Source organism: Benincasa hispida, chromosome 1 (genome assembly GCF_009727055.1).
Source record: "Benincasa hispida cultivar B227 chromosome 1, ASM972705v1, whole genome shotgun sequence".
In the NCBI taxonomy this organism is placed as follows: domain Eukaryota; kingdom Viridiplantae; phylum Streptophyta; class Magnoliopsida; order Cucurbitales; family Cucurbitaceae; genus Benincasa; species Benincasa hispida.
In genome coordinates, this window is record NC_052349.1 from 36,315,798 (window position 1) to 36,339,122 (window position 23,325).

The following is a 23,325-nucleotide window of genomic DNA, read 5'->3' on the forward strand; positions in this document are numbered from 1 at the left end:
GTCTAAAGAGTTTTAGCCAATTAATCTTAAATCGTTGTAGCTCATGATCTATAGGTCCATAAGGTCCCTCTACTAGCTCATAAAACATGAATACTTTGAATTATTAAATTGAGTGAATTTAGAATTATATCAATTTGAATTGTTCAAATTGAATATCAATTTGAATTGTTCAAATTGAATATCAATTTGAAATGTTGAAATTAAAATTAGTGTTTGAATTTGAATAGTTCAAATTCAAATTAGGGTTTGTACAATTATATTCAATATAATTAATCAATATTTAATTTATCAAAATTAAATGAAATTGGAGAGTTTATAATATTTAATTATTGATTAAAATATTAATTACATGAATAGGATTCATGTTTTAAATTAGGTGTGTGGTTAATTTAATATTTGATATTAAATTATTATTTAATTAATTATATATGTTTAATTAATTAAAATTAAATTAATTTTTCATTTTATTTCAAATTTCAGAATTTGAAATTTTGATTTTGATTTTAATTAATTTTGAATCAATTGAAATTAAAAATAAATAAAAGGAAAAATGGAAAATTGAAAATAGAAAGTGAAAACACTCCACTTTTGTGAAATATGAGGTGTTTCCTCCCCTATTACACACCATGCCCACTAAATTTCAGGTGATTTAAGTGCCAATGTTGCTTAGTTTCAGTGCTTGTATGTGAATCAAATATAAAACCTCTTCAATTTAAAGATGTGATGAGTTTTGGCAGTTGGAAAAGTTCTTGCTGTAGTATTCTTCTTCTTGACAAAAACTCACTTTTTTCCTTCATAAATTCACTCCATTTTGGAGTTCCACCACTCAAATTCAAGGTTGAGAATAGTAGAGAAGATCTCTTGGTAGTTCATTGTTGAATTGGAGCTGAAATCATGTGAAGAGCAGCTTGGAATTGGAAGAATTCATCAAAGGTATGTTGTTGAGAAATACTCTTCTTAAGTTTTTGTTTAAGCATGTTTTTAGAACTCAAATTAAATGTAATTAGAGTGCTTATTGATTCTATTTGTTTTCGTTGCATGCTAGTATATTCCAACGTTAAAAATTTTCTCTCTTTTCATAAAGTCGTTGAAGTTCGGTTTATTTCCACAAAGTATAGTTCATTGGATCTTATGGACGAGGTGTTGCTTCCATGAGAAAGGTAATTTATTTTATCTTGGGAGACAATTACTTATGAAACTCAGACACTAGAGTGAGTAAAATTGTTAAGGAGACAATGTGAATTAGTTGGCTCAAATTCTCTCACATTTACAAGGTTACGTATTGTCTCATATTTTAGGTGAACTTATTCATACAACAAATATTAATGGTAAGATTGAAACATTATATATAACGACAAAGCCCCATTTATTTAATTGAATAAAAACTAAACCAATTAAGTTGGAATATTTGTAGCTATGATCACAACTAAAATACCATAGTTATTTTAAAAATTAAAAAAAAAAAAATTGAAGAAAGCTAAAACAGTAGTTTATGATTGTATACTACTACAAAAACCATATTACTTGACGCTTGAAACTTTTGAGTATTTGATATTTTTATAGAAAAAAAAATGTCAAGTAACATATAAATTTGATGAAAAACGTTAAGAATAATGAAAAACGCAGAGATTGACAGAAATTTCTGAATTTTTTTATCCCATTTTTACTCAACGCATTATAAACGTCAAGTAAGTTATGGTTTATTAATCTATGTCTTTTCCCTCTCAAACAAAACAAAGCTCCGGAAATCGTGAAACCTCTTCAGTTTTTTCCCAAACATCACACGTGAAACCCTCCACTCAAGCATCTCCTACGCGAAATCATGAATCTAGGGTTTGCCTTCACGACGCCTATGCTTTCATGTTGTTGCTGCCTTGTACGTTTTACCACGCTCTTCAGACTCTCTTTTCATTCTTCACGCTGCCGCTGCTTCCGCTGGTGAGTTTTGGACTCTATTTTAGTTTTCTTATTACACTTGTTTTCGCTTGATTTTAAATCTCATTCTCCAATTTTTCAGTGTTCGAAGACTTCTTTTTAAGTCTTCTAAGCACTATGATTTTTTTCTTTGTCTCAATGGTGAGAAAATGATGGAAAATTAAGTTCTCTTGCTTACGAAGTTCATCATCATAAACAAAACACCTCAAAGTGTAGAAGCGAGAAGGGCCAGAGAGGAGGGAGGTGGAGGTGGGTTTCGTTTCCATAGCCTTTACTGGTTATGGAGCGGGTAAGATTCGACAGAGGAAATAAATGGATAGAGAGAGAAAGAGAGAAAGAGAGAAAGATGGGTTGTGGTGGGATGGAAGATATGGTGTAAAGTTGCAGAATCAGAATGGAAAACCCATTATTTTAGTTGAAATTTGGACTCCTCCATTATTCAAATTTTGATATAACTAGAAATTCCACGGCGGAAGGAGATCAAATAACATATCGTTTTTGCCTAAAGATCAAATGCCATAACATATTATTTTTTGCCATAACTAATTTCGCAGAAATTAGTGTCGAAGAGACAAGAGAACTTGGCCAAATTGGTTTTGTAATGCCCTAGTCTACAAGATGTGGACCTCAAGGACATTTATAACTATTTTTTTTTTTCAAACTAAGGACTCATGTTTGTATGGTGAGTTTTAGGCAAAAAAAAGCTTGGTTTAGGCCTTTTCAATTTCTTTGTTTGGGACCTTTAAGGTTGTTTTAGAAGCACTTGGTGACTCTGATCAACTTCGAAATTAGAAGTTTGATACTTCTTCCATTCTATATAAGGTTGTCAAAAGAAGTAAATTTTAGTTAATCATAATTCTTTTAGTTATCTATAAATTTATCAATACAAATATTCACAATGAGTATTCAGTAAAAGATCGAGGTAAAAAAAATAGATATTAAAATTATCAAATTGAAACAAAATTCAAATGTTAAAAGTAAAAATTTAACATCTTGAATCTTAGAAATTAAATGAAAATTAAAAAAATATAGATTTCAATTAATTTAACAATTCGTCTAAGCTTATGTTCAATCATTGTCAAATTATTAGTCATTATTTTACCAATAATCAATTTAAGTACACACCAATATTTTTAAAGACAAATTGAATTTTAGTATATGATAAAATAAAATAGAAATATCTGTGAACAAATATATGTAATAATTGAATCAATTGCAATCATAGTAGAGACCCCACGTCAATCTTTCAACAACTGAAAAGCCCATGACTAACTCAAAGATAAGCCCAATTTCGTCTAGGATATTTGTAATCAATACAACAATATATATATATATATATATATATATAGACCTCTTTATTAATATTTATAAATATATAAGAACTTTTTAATTTTTCTCATTTTTAATTTCTCCTCCTTTGTTTTATTGCATGTCTTCTTCATCCCTTTCTTTCTTTTTTTTTTTTTTTATATACTTTTTAATTTTCTTTCATTTTCTCCAATTTTTTTCTTTCCTTTCTTCCCTTCTTCTTCTTTTTTTTTTTTTTAAAAAAAAAATCATTCCTTTTCTCCTTTTTTATTTTATTTTATTTTATTTCTCCGAGCTTTTATTTTTTTAAAACTTTCTTTTCTTTCTTCAATTTTTAATTTTTTTCTTTCTCCAATTTTTTAAATTTTTTTCTTTCTCCGATTTATTTTATTTTCTTTCTTTTCTCCAATTTTTGCTTCTATCTCCCCAATCTCCTCATCTCTCCAAACATTACATAGTACATAAATACTATTACTAATATCATTTACATTGATAGCAATAGAAAATATCAGTAGTTATCAATGATATCCTTTATGACTATCAATGTAGAAGGATATCATTCTATACCTATATGCATAATAACGACATATAAACACACTACATGTATCAACAAATTAATTAAAAGACTCTGATTATTTACAAATAAATATAATATGATATCAAATTCAAACAACAAAAAACATTAAAACATTACCATTGATAGAAATATATCAGCAATAGCCACTATTTGACTATTATTGATAGAAACATATTAGTGATAGCAATTGATAGACTATTTCTCAAATTGAAAGCTATAACTAATAGCATCATTACTAATAACAGCTATCAATGTTAGCAACTGATAGCACATTTCTCGAATTGAAAGTTATCACTGATAGCAACCATCAGTGATATTCACCGATAGCAGCATCACTAATAGCAACTATTAGTCATAGTAACTGATAATACATTTCTTAAATAGAAAGTTATCACTGATAGTAGTATCACTGGTTGTAACTATCAACGATAGCAACTAATAGCACACTTGAAAGCTATCAATGATAGTAACTAATAGCACACTTCTCAAATCCCACTAATAGAAGCTAGAGGTGATAGCCACCAGCAGCACACTTCTCAAACTGAAAGCTATCACTAATAGCAGCTATCAGTGATAACTTTCAATTTGAGAAAAATAGAAAGCAAAACGCAAAATGGTGGTTGGACATGAATTTTTTTGTCTTTTACCATTTTTGTTCTATATATACAATTATTTTATCATTGTACTACATATTCTATTATTTTGGGCTTGAATTCCATTTATGCAACTAGCCCTATAATTAAGAAGAAATCTAATTAGGCTGGTTGTAAAATGAGTAAAATAGGTTATGATAATTAAGCTTGTAACTCAAACTTTTTGTGACTGCAGAAGTAGCAAAATTTTAAGTCCAGCCCACATTTTGAAACCTAGGAACCAAATAAAAACGAGACCCAAAACTGAAATAAAAATGTAGTTTTTTTTAAAAAAAAAAAAATATGAGATGGGTTTTTCTTTTTCCCTTCTCTCTTTCCAATTCTCCCTCCCTTCTTCTGTCTCTCCCTTATCTATCCATTGAACCCTAGTTCGAGGGTCGTATAAACTCTATCTAATGAACTTGCTATCAAAACTGATGGGTACATGGAAAGGTCCTGGTGATTTGTAGGGTCGGAAGAGGAATCACTAGAATTTCATCTAACATGAAACAAAACTTGAGCCAATTTTGGAACAATTGGTACACGTCAAATTAGTTGAAATGCAAAAATCAAATAATTCTTTGTGGTGGAACAAAATATCTCTCATTTCCCCCTCGAAAAATTTTTTTGGGGAGTTTTTTCCTTTATTTTTTGATTTGACATAGATAGAGTAGCGGCTATGCTATTATGAAACTTTTCTTTTGATAACTAGAAAGATAGATCCTGGAACCTTCAAAGCCAAGAAGGAAGACCTGAATGATCCACTCAAACTCGTTTCTTTTGGATGGTTGGATATGAGTGTGGTCGAGTTGTCAAGAACCACCAAAATAAAACTGACTTCCTATTCTAAAAAATTTTTACAACCAAATTTTCAACAAAAAGGTAATCAGTGGGAAGGGTTTGTTTAATTTGGATAGTAAGAGTTAAATAGCAGAAGGGACAAATCAAGTCTTACCAAACTTCCATCCAAGGGTAAAGTTGAATCTACATATAAAATTGATTATACGAATACCAAACAAATATATATTTTCATGCAAAAAATTGGTCAATTTATTCGGAAAATTCGTCATTCCTCAAAGCCATATTCTCCAACAAAGCATTAAATCAAACTTGACACCTAGTCAATTAGGTACCATATAATTCATATTAATTTAGTTAAAAGCATTAAGTAATTTGGGAAATTTTTCAATTTTGTATTTAATTAATAAGCCTTTGATAATATATATATAGAGAGAGAGAGGGAGTCGGATAATGTTACCGTAGGATGAGTTTATTCAAGTGCAGATTGAATAATGTAGTTGCCAAAAGAATCTTGAGCAACATTAAGAAAGTCAATTGAATGGGCTAATTTCATAATGATTTTGACAATTTCCTTTTGTTAACCAATTTTCAAGCATTTCTTCACCACATTGTAACCAAATTTACTCCTGCTAAATCACTGATTTCCCCTCCAATTGTCCCACTATGCATTCGGGTACATTTACAAAGTTGAGTCTAGGAATCTTGGTTTTTGAACCTTCGAGTCAATGTAGGAAAAAATGAATTAAGAGCCTTATAAAACCATTCCAGATTTTGTGAGTTTAATTAGTAAGGCTTTTGACTCACTTATGCACGAGTAGTTTTAGACTCATTTTTAAATGTGCTTCGTTGATTGATTGTAATTGGATTTCATTTTTTTATTGCAAATCTCATCCTTATAGACGGTTGAGAGTCGAGACTAGAGTAACAACCTATGTGATTGAGCAAGCATAATTTTCTGTGTGAATATGTGATTCTACCTTGCTCTCGATGATGATCAAGAATTAAGTTGGGGGTGTTTGATAACACCAAAAATTTTCTATTTTCCTCTTCTTAATTTTAGGTCGCTTTTATGTTTAATGTATTTATTTAGTGATTTTACACGTATCAAGCATCTTGGAGGTAGAATCCATCATTACTAGCTATCTTGGGTTAATTTGGAGTAAGTAGGAGCTAATTTAAGCAACTATACTTCAAAAGGACGTGAACAGATAAAAAAAAGCCCATGGACGAAGCGTCGCAACGCCCAAATGAGCGTTGCGCAATGCTACAAGGTCTAATCGTTATTGGAGCACAGAGTAGCATCATGACACTCCAGATTATGACTGATGGATGCACGCGTGTAAGGCTCGCAGCATTGCAGCATCGCGACGCTCCGATGACTGCTATATATAACTTCAATTTAGGGTGGAAAAGGGACCTCCAATCGGCTCCTAAGCTGAATTTCTCCTCTTCCCACCTCTCCACTTGTATTTTTCTCCATTTTTCTCCCCATCTCATGTAACTAATGGAACGATATCAGGATTTGTCTTTTCCATCTCCATGGGAAGGTATGTTCTAGCTATTTTCTAGTTTAGGGGATTTTGGAATAATGTAGTTTTTGGGAGTTTTGTTTGAATGTAATCTTTTTTTTTTTATCTATGGGTTTCAATCTGAATTTTGTGTTCATGAATTGCATGATTTTATTATTGATTGACAACAAATGAATTTGTTGTGTGACTCTAATGCTTGGAGATTGACTTCTAATATGTAACATGAAATTATAGGTTAATCCCATTGGAAGCAATAGGTTAGATAGACTTGCGATTCATTAGGCCTGAGATATGTTGCCTAAAAAGAATAGTATTGCTCCTATCAACTTAGAGAGAAATCGTATTGAATGTTTGATTAGACGTTGGAAGTCGAACACCCAGCCTAGCGTTATCCCTAGAACTTATTGTGATTCGTTAATTTGTATGGAATGGATTCATTTTCTATGCATGTTGATTAACTAGGTAATTAGGACCATGGGATTCCAATCAATTGGGTAGGCATAGTCAAGAAACTAAATTGTATTTAAACATCTCGATGAACAAGAATTACATTGGTCATTTTTTATTCCCTTAAGCTAGATCGTTTCCTTTAATTGCATTTCTATTTTTTTTTCTCGCATTTTATTTTCATGCACTTTAAATTATCAATCCACCCCTCCTCATTTATCACTTTAACTGAAAATGCGGTTTGATGAATTAATCTTCCGCGCTTCCCTAAGGTTCAACCCCGAACTTGCAGCTTGTACTACCAGTTAGTATAAGTAGTTCGTTCGTTTGGTGATTTATAAATTTTATTTGTGTAGCAAGGGTTTATGGGCGACGGTAAACTTCGACCCTATCAGTACGTTATATACATTATTCCATAGGTTCATGCAATCAACATTGTCTGATTTTCTCATTGCTTTAGAACTTCCTAAGACACGATCGTCATACTATCGATTGGAGTAAGGCGATGAACATATTAAAGTATGTCAATGGTAAACACACTGACCATAATGTACCTTGGAGCAACGTTGATGTTGTTTACATGCCTTTCAACCTCTATGGGATGCACTGGGTGCTTGTTTGTGTGGACTTATATTATTGTTTGGAGTAAGTCGAGATGCTTTTGTGCCTGAACAATATGAGAGTGGTGATTGTGGTATGTTCACATGTAAAATTTTCAAATATGATGTAATCGGGTCCAAAATGGGCATCTTAACACAAAATAGAATGACATATTTTTATAGACAATATATCATTCAGATTTGGGCAAATAAAACATGATTTTAGAGGTTCGTAAACTTTTTTTGTAATTAATAGTGGAAGCGGTGAATGAAAATTTATAGTTGACTTAGATTGTTTTTGTAGTTAATGGTAAGGATATATCAGAAAATCACCAAAGTATACAGGGCGAATTCCCGGGCGGGCTCATGCAACTAGGTGTCAATTCTCGATCGGGCTCATGCAAAAATCATAAAATAATACTAATTTTCGGTTGGACCAATGCAACTAGGCATCAATTTTCGATCGGGATCATGCAAAAAATCATAAAATAATACTAATTTTCGGTCGGGCCAATGAAACTAAGGACTAATTCCCGGTTGGGCTCATGCAAAAAATCATAAAATAATACTAATTTCCAGATGGGCCCATGAAACTAGGTGCCAATTCCTGACCGGGCTCATGTAAAAAATCATAAAATAATATAATTCCCAGTCGAACTCATGCAACTAGGTGCCAATTTCCCGTCGGGTTCATGCAAAAAATCATAAAATAATACTAATTCCCAGTAGGGCCCATGCAACTAGGCGTCAATTCCCGCCGGGCTCATGTAAAAAATCATACAATAATACCAATTACCCCCACAACTCTCATCCATCGTAATCCTTTTCCTTTTCATTCCAAACACCACAGAAACAAATCCAAACGCGAGGCATTTTCCTACAATTTATAATAAAAATGTATTAATGTAATGTAGTTAAAGAAAAAGTAAAAGAAAAGAAAAACTAAAAAGAAAAAAATTGGCGCGGTCGTCCACCCGATCGGGTACAACACAGGTCCAACAAACAGTATTCCTACTTTTTATGCGCCCGGTCGGGCTAGAGTTAACTCTATCGGGCCTGGACCAGTCCCAGCTCGGTTCCTATCCCGTACTCGGGTAGACTGAGTCAATCAATTTATTTTATATCCGGTGAAGACCTGGTGAAGCCCGACCGAGTTTCAAACTTATTCCAACAATTATTTTGTACCCGGTGAAGCCTAGTCGAGTAATTTTAACTCATTTGCTTTTATACCTAATGAATACATGACGAAGCTTGGCCTGATATCCAACTTATTTCATCAATTACTTTGTACCCAATGAAGCCAGATCGAGTATCTTTAAAAAAAATGCTATTTTTTTCTTTTTTTTTTCTTTTTTTTATAGATTTATAAATATCAAATGCAGGGCATTATAAAATTTCCTTCAATTTCATTTTCATTCATGATGTGTTATCAGTGTTTGACTATCAGTTTACAGGAAATAAAGGGTAAAAACAACTGCTCCATATCGACCAGCTTTATCGAAACTCGACAGAGGAGGAGGGGTTGGAATCGAATGTACCAGTGGAGTTTTGGTTTTGATTACTCATATTATTATTATCCATGTTTCACAATTCAGAGAATTAATCAACTCAACTCGAGAAATATTATTGTTCAAAAGTTTCCTTCAAGTTCAAAGTGGTCAAGAGTAGGGGAATTGAAGTAATTTAAAATGAAAATTTGAAAATTTGTTTTAGGGGAGTTTAAAAGGCAATCATTTACCTAGGATTGGCAACGAGGACTCCCATCCTCGTCCGGGGTGTTTTCTCCATTCCCGCCCCCACCAGGGATTCTCTGCTGGGGAAACGGGTCTCCACGGGGACCCATCCCCATTATATATATATTAAAAAAATAAAAAATTTAATCAAAGATGGGATACTTAGTGAGTGACCATGGGCCAACTAATTTGGGCCGAAAATCCATATGAAAAGTACGATAATAAATTTGAAATTACAATATGCGCTCCCTGAGAATCCAATCACGGGCCTTTGATGAAACATGCGGACTCCAAAGTCACTTAACCAACTTGTACAGATATTATTAAACTCATATTTTCTATATAAATACAATGGTTTGGATAATTTCTTTTCCCGTTAAAACCCAAAAACAAATCGAAAATATTTATCGGAAACACAAATATTTAACTAATTTTCGTCTAATTTCCACTCTCCATATACTCTCCTTACTTTAATGGAATAGAATTAAAAGTAAAATGAATATAATTATTCACAAATTTTACTTGAAAAATTAGTAATATATTAAAAAAATAACTTTTGAATTTTAAACACATGCAATTAAATTATTTTACATTGTTTTGCAACCAATTTGTAAATTCATATAGAAAAGGGAAAAAAATTTATTTATTTCATATTGATGTTCATCCTTAATTGTGAAAAGTTTATGAGATTGTTTTTCTATTGAGGTTTGCTAGATGTCTACTCAAAATTGAAACAGTTGTCACTATCAATTTGGTGAATGAGAAGACCATCACATCTATTAGGGTTCAATTTTGATGCAAATAAATTAAACTAACTCGAAGAAAGCAAGTAAAGTGATCAAATATAGAGATTTTTAATAAAGAGACGTCCCAGATAATAGCTCTCACCAAAGGGTCTACCAAACTTAATTGCTTTGATTCTTGAACAAATTAACATAATACCTAGATCTATAAGTCTTTTATCTAATTACCCCTTTCAAAGTCAATCTTTTCTTTCACCTAATTCCTAATCTCTTCATATTCCATCTAAATGTTTGTTACCTATAATTTAATATAAAAACACATAGAAACCCACAATTAACATATAAAATTAGGGGGAAAAATATAAGCCAAAGAAAGCACTTTTCAAGTATTTTTCACTCGACACCACATTGGTGCAATGATATTTTATGCAAGTCAACTCAGAGTATCTCGAAACTAGAGTAGGGAAAGGCAGGTCAAAGGTCAAGGCCACTTGACACTCATAGCATAACCCAGCTCATACGAGATCCGAACGTGTAGGAACATTAAATCAATAAAATTACTGATAGACCTAATTACAATTAATTAACTTAGTACAAAACTCAAAATTCCTCCTATTACTATAGCTTAAAATGCATGCATGATTCAAAAAGCAAGATAAGCCTTTTCATTTTTCAAGTATGAAAATGATGATGTTTGCAAAGGAGTGTGAAGTACATATCTGAAAAAGTAAAAAACCAAAAAAAAAAACAAAAAAAGGCATGAAGAATAATATCATAATTGGGTTCTTTGCATCAAGGCCAAATTAATTTCTAATAATATGTATATATGCATATTGATTTGATTTGCTTCTCATCAACAACATTACAAAAAGGCTTTCTTAAGTTTTTCATTTTTTTTAATTGAGTTGGCTTACTTTTGAATGTTAGTACATTTTGTGTTTAAGCACTATAAAGTATACTTTTTGGACTGTGTCAAGTCACATCGTGTACTTTTTTAGCATCACAAAACTTTTAAATTTTTTTAAAATAATAATAATCAATTCATCACACTTTTTAACTAATAAAAATATAAATCTATCTCTAATTTTTTTAACAGATGACCCAAAGTTTGTATTCATAATAGCGTTATCCCATTTTTCTAAAATAATAAAATATAACCATCTTCATATTGTGAGAGTGCCCTAGGAGCATGATAATTATCCATATTGTATCTCTTGCACACCATTAGTGAAGGTTCAGAATGACAAGTACAAGCGTGGAAGAGAGAATGAGAAAGAGGATGAGGGAGTGAGATGAAGAGCATGAGCATGCGGGAGTAAGAGAGGTAGAACCCTAGCGTGTGAGAGCATTATTATATTGGATTAGTTGAACTCGAGAGCACGAGGGAGGGAGGAGGAGAGAGGGAGGGAGGGAAAGTAACACACTCTTGATGCATTCTTACAATAGGAAAGGCAATACTTCATTAATTTTAAATTTTGAGATAAACAACAATATGGCTACAAAATTAAAGTCATCCATACAAAAAAAAAATCGAAAAAATGTAAAAAGTAACCCTCGAGCATTTTCATCTATTACAACTAGCATTCTTTTGGAAAACTTGTTGAAATATTTTTTTTTTCAATCATTCCCAACCGAGACTGATCCCAAGATTCTAATAAAAATTTAACTCATCTTTATCGTACATCTAAACTATCGTTTTTTTTAAAAATTTTCTTAGTGTAATCTCGACCAGGACAAAGATCGAGATTTTATGTAATTTTTTTCGAATCATGTAATATTTTGTAGAATTTGATTCATCTGTGTTGTAGTTAAGCTAAAATGGTTTAGCAAAATTTTGGTGGCAGTTCTTCTTAACCAACTAAAATTTTTTATGATGGTCATGCTCTACCATTGGGAAATTTGTACAGATGACCCAATTTTTGGGTCCAAAATGTCAAATGATCCATTTTTAAAAAATAATGTTAATTGACTCTCTGCTAACATCATCGTCATACCAAATTACATAAATTGCTCTTACACCAGCCTCACGAGGTAAATCTCGCTCTTGTCTAATTAAACGCTCTTACTCTCGCTTGAAATTCCCTGGTTTGATGTGATTGCTCGTCAGTGTACGAAGAATGATTTGACAATTTTCACGACGGAAGCCTCAAATCAAATCAATAATACTTGAACACAATACAAAGGTGATTTCTTTAAACTCCAAACTCCATTTCAAAGGTGATTACTTCTCTGGTTTTCGATGATATTTTGTTGAACGAAGATTTTTCGAACGGGGATTTCCAAGACGAGGCTTTTTTAGAATGGAACAACTTTTTCAGAAAGGTGTTTCATTATTTTGAGTCTGTTTAATTATTTTTGCTGTGTTATTTTTGGAAATATAGCATTACGAAATTTTGTATTGGGAGAGAGTAAGAAAGAGGAAGAGGAAGAGTAAGAGAGAAAGCAAGAATACGAGAGAGAGCGAGATTGAAAGCGAGAGTACACTTCAATTACTTGTACAACTTAATGACAAATGTTCTCTTGCTTTGTAGGATGACAGAAAAGTGTCTACTTATTCGATATGGAAATGATTGGGATGAGAATGAAAGTTCGTATATTGGGTAACAGTTGACAAAAATCATTGTGCCTCATATATTGAAGTATGAAGAACTTAAATCTTGCATTTACCGTGTTACAAATGTCAGTTCTTCAAAATTTGATCTTATACTGAAGGTTAAATATAAGCTTGAATTTGAAACCCCTCCACAATGCATAATGAATGATAATGATGCTCGCTTCCTTCTTTTGCAAGAAGAACTTAGTAGACTTCAGATAGTTGTAACGTTGAAATCTAATCAGGGTGAAAACATTGGAATGGGGTTTGGAAATGTGAGTTATGATGACACGACCGTGGACAGACAATACGAGGAATCATATCAGTTTCATCGGGAAGAGGATGATATTCCATTGTCTACCAACACTGTACCATAAACATTTGATTATATAGATTGTGGTTCTTTAGTAGATGTGAATGAGCAACCAACAGGACTGAATGAAATGGATCGTAATCATGGAGATGTGCGTCGTTCTACAGTTTCAGTGGTTCCACCATCTGTGTCTTCAAGTCATAGGACAAAGTTTATTATGCCTGACACTTCTTCATCTGAGACAGAGGACGTTGAAGTTATTTAACTATTTTTTAGCAAAAAGGACTTGAAAATGAGATTATCTATTCTGTCCATCAACAAAAATTTTGAATTTAAGGTCAGAAAATAAACCAAATCTCTGTTCACTATCAAATGTATTGGGGAGACATATAAGTGGAGTCTTCTTGTAGTCAAAATGGAAGGGTCTGATATATTCAAGATCACAAAGTACTGCAGTTCGCACACATGTTCCATTGGAATTCTGAATCACGACCATAAACAAGCAACTGCTACGGTTGTTGGTCAGCTCATTAAAGATAAGTTCACAGGAATAGGACGTATTTATAAACCTTGTCATATCGTTGAGGATATGAGAAGAGATTATGGCGTGAACATAAGTTATGATCAAGCGTGGCATGTCAGGGAAGCTACGTATGCTCTCACTAGAGGTACTCCAGAATACTCATACTCCATACTACATGCTTATGGAGAAGCATTAAAAATAGAGAATTCGGGTACAGTCTTTGAGATTAAACTTGAAGATGAGGTGCATTTCAAGTATATGTTTATGGCATTAGGGCCTTGTATTAGAGGTTTTGTAAGCTGTCGGCCTTGTATTATTGTTGATGGGTCACACTTGAAAGGAAAATACAAAGGCATCATGTTGGATGCGGTTTCTATGGACGGGAACAATCAATTATACCTACTGGCATATGCAATAGTGGACAATAAAACTGATCGATCATGGAAATGGTTTATGTAAAAAATGCAGTATCGAAGAACCCGATAATCTGATGTTTGTGTCTGATCGGATGGTATCTATCGGCAATGCTATTCGTGCATTTTTTCCCATGTCATTTGATAGATTGTGCACATGGCATATAGAACAAAATCTGGTTACAAACTTTAAGGATAGCACAGTTGTTGGGATATTTAGAGATGCAGCAAGTGCATTTCGCATGACAGAGTTCCAGTCAAAATGGGACAAACTCTGTAGTTTTCAAGACGTTGCTGTCATGAAATAGTTGGAAGACATCGGTCTTCAAAGGTGGGCACGGGTTTACCAAATAGAACGAAGATATGATAACATGACATCCAACAGTGCAAAGTGTTTCAATTTGTTAACTAAAGAGTATCGACTATTGCCCATAGTATGCTTGATTGAACATGTTAGAGGAATGCTCAAATCGTGGTTCTATGAATGGAGGAATTACTGGGCATCTCGAACGACATTGCACTCTGACCACTATGAAACCCGATTTGCAAGTGAGACCGATAAGGGCAGACGATATTGGGTGGAGCCTATTGATTGTTATCGGGTACACGTGCGAGATAATCGATTGGACGGTATTGTCAATCTTCACAAGAAGGAATGCACGGGTAAGGAATTCGACTTACTTGGTATCCTGTTTTTGCATGGAATTGTTGCTGCCAAGGAACGAAATATACCCATCCACAATCTTTGCAGTCGATTTTATATAGTGGACTCTCTAATGACTGCGTATGCAGAGCCTATAAATCCACTTGGCCATATATCTGAATGGAAGAGACCTCCTAGATATGTAGAAAAGATTATCCTTCCTCCGAAGTTTGTGCCACAAGTCAGGCGATGGAGAATGAGAAGAATACCATCTAGAGGAAAATTTCGTAAACAAATGAAATGTGGTCGGTGTGGGAATTATGGGCATAACTGCCAAAATTGTACGAACCGCTTGCAACCGTGCGACGTGCTGAAAATGCCAGAGACCGTGACACAAACACCCCTCATCTAGTTTAGTTTGTAACTAACTTGTAACATTTCATTTGTTATAAATACCAATGATCAGTTTTTCATACGTCATACTTGTAACATACTTGTCACATACTTCATACTTTCTTGTAAAAAAAAAAAAAAAACAATAACAAGCTGGAGTATTTCTATAATAGCAATCTTCATACTCTCTCAATCTTCATACTTTTTCCATCTTCATACTCTCTCAATCTTCATACTTGTAACAAAAAATAATAACTTCATACTCTCCCAATGTTCATACTTGTAACAAAAAACAATAACTTCATACTCTCTCAATCTTCATACTTTTAATAAAAAACAATAACTTCATACTCTCTCAATCTCACTCTCTCTCAAAATCTCGCTCTTTCAATCTCGCTCTCTCTCAAAATCCCGCTCTCTCAATATTTGAACTTTGAACCTTAAAGCGTATAATGTTCTATATACCATTGATACAATGAAAAGAGCAGTAGCTCAATTATGCATGTTCTGATAAAATTATGATATTGAACTTTGAACTTTGAACTTTGAACTTACATAAAAAATACACGTTCAATTATATAATAAAAAGAGCAATAGCTCTATTATACATAAAAAATAAATGATTTTACATACATAAAAAATAAATGTTTTTACATACATAAAAAATACAATAAAAAATACATGTTCTATACACATAAAAAATATGGAGTGTTTGCCCATAGTTGACACGATAACTGCATCCTATATCCGCTCATCTTCTCCTGAGTGATTACGGACGAATCAGCACCAGTCACCAGGTGTTCTAGTAATTTGATTGCGAAGATGCCACAATCAAGCGACCCGTGTTGTATGTCGACGTTCATAGGTCGCGATATTTTCCAACGGGCTATGGATAGTCCAACTTTAAATGATCCACGTAACAGTATTGAAGTAGGGATGGTACTGTGACTGTCAATGGCTCTAGCCAATTCACCAGCTTTGTCATTGGTGTGTATGACGGAAGTGAATCGAACACGAATATGTGGCCTTTGTTAATGTCCATTGCAAGGATCATCTAGTGGTCACTGATATTCATCGCCATATAAACGAAATCCACATCTGCCCATTTGACATCAAATTTACCGGTGACGTAGTTCTTATACGTGTCTTCATCTTTCCATGCTAGGACAGCCTCCAGAAGTGTCTTATTCTTTATTCGTTTAAATACCCCACCACGAGCATTAAGGTGACTCTGTCAAATAAAATGAGAAGTTAAGTAACGAAATATAATGAGAAGTTAAGAAACGAAATATCAAAATTTATTGTTACATTAATTGGCAAAATGGTGAACTTATGCATGCACATGTCGGGCCGGGTATAAATTTTTCTTTCATAAAATAAAATAAAGTATTTAGGATCTGCACGAAAAATTACTATGTCAGTAAAAGTACAAGATAGCCAATAAAGAAGTCAAGACTCGGAAACTTACATCGCACTCGACCAACGAATTCGGGATAATCAATTCCTTGAAGAATTTCTTGGCGAGTGGTTTAAAGAAGTTCTCTCGAACCTCATTGTCCGTATTGTCGTCCGAGATCCAACCCATCATTTTTGTAAGGATATTGTGTGGAACATCATGTGCTACGTTATATGTGACGATCGCTCTGGATAGTGACGTAGCTACACCTGGGAGAGGATACTTAACCACACTTTTCTTCTTTACTTGAGCTGAAGGTGTATATTTATCAACAAGTTTCCTCTTACGACTAATCCTTCGAGATTCCTACATAAACAGATAACAAAAGATTACTCATCAAGAAATATAAAAATATAAACAAAGATTACTGATCAATAAATTACTCACCAGTGTAACTCCTTCTATGGTCGTAACAATCCCAGAAATGTCGGCCTCTGGGATGCTAGACATGTCAGCCTCTGTATGTGGCATGCTGAGTAAGGCAGACATGTTGGACTCTGTTTGGGGACGTCGACCTCTATAGGTTCGACGTCAATTGGTGATGTCGTAGTGGTATCGGGCTGTAGAGAGGGTGTGTGAGTAGGTGAAGTAGTGGTATCGGGATGTAGAGGGGAAATGAGAGTGTCAGAGGTAGTCATATTATTGGTATCGGGATCCCGAGATGGGATGGGTGACCTGGTCGTCTCCTCATTCACTATGGAACCCTTCAATTAGTAAAGTAAAATGATGAGTTCACGAACACATAAAGACATAAAATGATAGTAAATGCAAACCTTGCACATAGACTACAACAGTGACAGGATGGCCGACAATTGCCCTTTCATGTCCGTTATGTTTTCCTCCATACTGGATACACGACTATCTAAACCCGATATACAACTATCCAGCCTTGATAGTGAGTTGTAAATGGTCCACAGGTACGAATAAATAGACTCGTCAGGATTGGCTCCCTCCCTGTGGTGAGCAGCACACTCAGGACACTTCTCATCCACAGGTCGCTCTCTACGGGAGTCCGCAAGATAGACATTAAGTTGGTTCAACTCGTCCTCATCGCATACGTCCCTCATCACATCATGGAACATATCATCACTAGGTGTGTATGTTCCTCCTTCTACCCCCATATTTAGCATCCTCGTGCTCAGAATGCTCAGGTTCGTCTCCTCTCTCCACCCTGACAACTTCATCATTGTCATCTCCACGAATTTTCCTCTTTCCACCCCCATATTCAGCATCCTCGTGCTCAAAATGCTCAGGTTTATCTCCTCCCTCCACCCTGACAACTTCATCATTGTTGTGCTCAAAATGCTCAGGTTCATCCCCTCCCTCCACCCTGACAACTTCATCATTGTCATCTCCACGATGATCATCACCGTCACTTTCACTTTCAGGACTACCCCCATCACTAGTCGACCTATTTCCAATTTTAGAACTATCATCATTCGCACCTAGATCAAATATAGGTCATCTGTCCACTGAGGTATCCCAAAACTCCCTCTCAGCATCTGACATGACAGTACCATCTTTAACCTTTATCTGCATTAACAACCCAGTAAACTGGTTAGTGTCAATTTAATAACCAGATAAACATATTATGCATAGAGTAAACGTACATTGTTAGACTCGAATATCTCTCTCTTGAGTACTTTGAAGGACACCGAGTGGGAGCATCACCATCGTAATATGCGGGGCAAAGCCACCTTGCTCCTTCGCTCGGCAATATTCCCAACTATCAATGAAGCTAGGATCTCGTACGTCCATACCTAAATAAAATTTAAAATATATTAAAAACAATAGTAATGTTAAATCAAACAACACGATTATTATGTTAAGAAAATTTACTTGGAACATTTGTGGAAATCCACGTAAAGAGTACTTCACAACGTAATTTTTATTTTCTTTTGACCCTCGTCTTGTATAGACTGCTCTTATCATTCAATGCAGTCTTTAGGGCATCCAATGTCATCTCCCAAATAATGGTACCCCAATCAAGACTGTTGTAGTACTCTAAGTTTTGAACATCCTTAAAACGTTTGAGGTCCACTGCATTTTTCTGTTTGTTTTTCCCCATCATTGTGACCTCAGTATAGTAAACTACTGTGATCTTCACATCATCATCATCATTTTCAAACTCCAACTCCTTGTATTTTTCTTCAAGTTGACGGAGATGTAAGGTGTCCTTCATCACTCGATTACCAAAATACTTGATATCAAGTTCATACGAGGACTGCTGGTTCTGATCAACTCGTGTTGGAGATTGCCACAAACCAGTCATCCTTCGAAAAAGTGACAACCTTTCCACAAACAGAGAATGACATTGAGTCTGATCTCGTCTTCTTCACTTCTCTCAGCAACATGTGATGGATAATTAGGCTGTTAAATACCATGTCAACGTCTACAAATCACCCAAAAACTATTCTCTTGAACATGTCCAACTGCCTTGGCGTAAGCTTCTCATTCACAATCTTGTTTGCATTAGCAATGTGGGCCAAGCTCGTTACTTGACCGGGAAATTGGTCGGCTTCAGGTATTCTTAAACGTGTTGCCATCTTAAATCACTCCTGCATGAAATAAAGATTCAATCAATAAACTCCTTCAGAAAAAAAAAATTGTAAAACAACATTCTGTTTAAATCTCGCTGATTCGCTCTAGCTAGACTCGCTCTCGCTAGATTCGCTCTCGTCGGTGTTGCTTTCTCTGGTGTCCCTCTCTTCGGTATCGCTCTCTCCAATATCGTTCTCTCCGGTATTGCTCTATTCAATATCGCTCTCTCCGGTGTCACTTTCTCTAGTATCACTCTCTCTGGTGTCACTCTCTCCGGTATCGCTCTCTCTAGTAACTCTCACATATCTCGCTCACATTCTCTCTTTTTACTCGTCTTCAACCACATAACACATCGAAAACCAGAAAAACAAACAAAAAAACCATAGGTTCACAGTATTTCTAAACCTTAGAACGACCCACCCTTTCTGGTGTCGCTCTCTCTAGTATCACTCTACCGATTTCACTCTCACTTATCTCGCTCACAAACTCTTTCTACTCGTCTTCAACCATAGAACACATCGAAAACCAAGAAAAAAAACAAAAAAAACTATATCAGTGTATTTCTAAACCCAGAACGATCCACAAAGCTCCATTACCGATCAGTGTAAGACATTTTCAGGCACAATTTGAAAGATTTACCGATCGGATTCGATTTGTCAGCGGCAGTAGAATCGTTTGCAAGTCGAAATGATGGATTCTAAAGAGTTTTTTAGTTTATGAGCGATACGAAGCCGTTAGCCTTGGAAAATTTGAATGAAGAGTTTTTAGTTTTGGTGGGTTCTTAGTAAAAAGGTAAGAAGACGAAGAAGTAAGGGCAATTTACGTAATTTGGTATGGCGATGATGTCAGCAGAAGGTCAATTTACATTATTTTTTAAAAATAGATCATTTGACATTTTAGACCCAAAAATTGGGTCATCCGTACAAATTTCCCCTCTCCATTCTCATATTTTTTTTTAATGGGCTCCTTTAATCTTTTTAGTTGCAATGCAAGATTTCCACATGCCAATGATTTTACTTAGAATTTTTGTAATCATCGGGGAAAAAAAAACTTTGTTTTCTCCATTTTCTTTTTAAAACATGAAGATTTTATTTATTATTTTTATTTTTATTTTTATTATTATTATTATTATTATTATTATTATTATTAAGGATGGAAGGATATAGTAGGATCATGATAAATTAGGATATCTTGACCAAAAACTTAATTTATTATGATTAGGATTAGTTTCCATTATTAATTAAGATTAGGATTAGTGTTCATAGTTTATTGAGATTATGATTAGTTTCTTTAATTAATTAATATTAGGATTAGTATGCTTTTCAATTTTTTATAAATAGAGAAATCATACAACTTTTAATTGATAGTAAAAACTTTGATTTTATTTTTGGAGATTTCTCTTATTTTATCCTTAGGCTACATCATTTTATCTTTTCCAAATCATGTAATCTTTCAAAATACTTTGGATATCTTTCTTTCGTAAGAGTCCACCCAACTAATGAAGATTTGGTTCTTCATGAATATTAAAATATAAATATTGTTATTTTGAAAATTTTTCCTTCAACTTTATCTTGAGGATAGCTCGAACACAAGGTAATATTATTAATTTTTAAAACATCAGGAAGGAAAGCTATAAGATACTGAAAGCTTTCAAGTTTTTCATATCATCATTAGATAATTTTAACAGTCATGAAAGCCTCCGAAAGAGATAGTCGTGTTTGGTAAATTGAGATATATTGGTTTTTCTAAATTTAAAAGAAAAAACCTTGTTATCTAAAAATTAAAAATAATAAAATAATAAAAATCTCAAAATTTATTCCGCTTAATTCACATCGATCCAAGAGATAGATTGGTTTTTCACATTTTTCTAAATTTAAAAGAACAAAAAATCATGTTATCTAAAAATTACAAGAAAAAAATCAAATCAAATTAAAACTTCAAATTTCAAATCAAAGTTTGCTTTTAAATGACTAAGTTAAATCTTCAATTTCTGTAATGTATTTTTTCTCATTTTCTTCTTCTTTATATATATTGGTTTTGGTTTTAACATCATAGACTAATTAAAAGTGAAATTCAAATCGCGTGGACTGCACAGGTTACTTTTGAAATCAAGTTTTGATGTTTAATGAGATAATTTAGCTTTTGTTTGGTAATTATTTTATTTTTTATTTTAGAAACTAAGTCTATTTTCTCTCCATTTTTCACCATGATTTGCATTTTCTTGAGTACAATGATTGAATTCTTAGCCAAATTTTAAAAATAAAAATAACTTTTTAAAAACACATTTTTTTTTGTTTTCAAATTTTGGCTTGGTTTTTCAAACTATTAGTAAACTAGTGTCTATAGGCTTACTTTTCAAAAACAAAAACAAAAAATTAAAAAATAAATAAAATGGTTATAAAACACAGCCTTAGAGATATATGTTTCCTCACAAAATATCAAATTTTTTAATATATATATTTATTTATTTATTGTAACGACCTGACTTTTTGAGAATTATTACTGGGTCACTACCACGGTGTATGAAATCTTGAACTAAAACTAGTTGAACAATTAATTAAAAGTAAAACTTTTACAAATATGTAAACCATCACTAAGAACATAATTTAAGAACACTAATGCAAAGTTTAGTTCGATATCCCTAAAGTATTGTTTAAACATAAATGAATAAAACAAAATAAAACATTTAAATTTAAAATTACTAAACTCAATTGTTCCCTCTTAAACTTTTAAAACTTCTTAAGATATGATACTGAAAGCGACTTTCTAGTCCCATATGACACTATCATCATATCTCCCCACCATGCTCATGTACTTAGCCTTTACTTTGAAGGGAAAAAACATTTAAAGAAAGGTTGAATGTATAAAATACTCAGTTAGTAATCCCAATATTGAGGTCAGGCTATGCAATCACATGTAAACATGAACTTAAACAACTTTATGCTAGTGGGACCTACAAGTTTTTCATTCCTGGCTCACTTTGTTTCTTTCCTCTAAGTGTGCATCGATTTCATATATACCATGTCTCATGTATATCACTTTCATAATACATAGAACCTTTTGGACATGCACACTCTCACACATCCCATGTAGACTCTAAGGATGTGCACCACTTTCGTAAACATAGTTATATATACCACTTTTGTGTACACATAACCCACTGAGTGTATACCATTTTCGTACACCTCAATTCTCAATATTAGGTATGTATCACTTTCATAGATACCGACCCTACCACATCACTATCATGCACTAGAGTCATTGAACATGCACCATTTTCGTGCAGTAAAAAACTATGGGAAGGAAAATAGATCACATACCAAATTTTAATTTCATGTAACAGTCGCATGACATACATTCATAGTTTCATAATAAATCACATGAAAAACATGTACATCAACATATATCTAACTTTTATCTCGCATTGTAGCGTTGAGGTATTCTAATAGTAGTGTCACTTTCCTCGAAATTAAGTTCAAATAATTAATCTCCTTGCCAAATCATTAAATCTCTCACATAAAATCTCGGGAATTAATTGTGATGAACTACACAAATAAATTTGTAAAAGGACCGAATCAGTGATTTTGATGGACATACCAAATTTATTTCCTAATTCAGAAGTATATGGTGTGGCATTAAGCTTATGAATTTTGGACATCACTTTTTTTCCATACACCTGGGTTTGGAGTATCAACGAATAACATTGATGCATTTCACCAATTCATAGTAATGTTCTTCCATCCCCTGAATTGAAAAAAATACGCATAGTTTTCAACTTTGTATTTAATTAATAAGTCTTTGATAATATATATATATAGAGAGAGAGGGATTCAGAAAGATAAACGATAATGTTACCGTAGAATGAACTCGTTCAAGTGCAAATTGAATAATGTAATTGCCAAAAGAATCTTGAGCAACATTAGGAAGGTCAATTGAATGGGCTAATTCCATAATGATTTTGACAACTTCCTTTTGTTGACCAATTTTCAAGAATTTCTTCATCACATTGCAACCAAATTTACTCTCGCAAAATCATTGAATTTCCTCTCCAATTATCCCACTATGCATTCTGTTACATCTTCAATGTGGAGCCCAATTACATGTTCAACCACATAGTTCCTATACCAAAATTTAAACAAATATAGC

General features: G+C 33.4%; 1 protein-coding gene and 1 long non-coding RNA gene across 2 annotated transcripts; both read left to right on the forward strand.

The window, feature by feature from the left end:
* Window positions 1-1,478: 1,478 nt before the first annotated feature.
* On the forward strand, window positions 1,479-2,751 carry LOC120091674. Its single transcript, XR_005485808.1, has 2 exons — window positions 1,479-1,938; window positions 2,018-2,751. It is a non-coding gene; the product is annotated as an uncharacterized LOC120091674 (long non-coding RNA).
* An 11,766-nt stretch (window positions 2,752-14,517) lies between these two features.
* On the forward strand, window positions 14,518-15,201 carry LOC120077108. Its single transcript, XM_039030993.1, has one exon. It carries the CDS (start codon window positions 14,518-14,520, stop codon window positions 15,199-15,201), a length of 684 nt encoding a protein of 227 aa, XP_038886921.1.
* The last annotated feature ends 8,124 nt before the right edge of the window (window positions 15,202-23,325 follow it).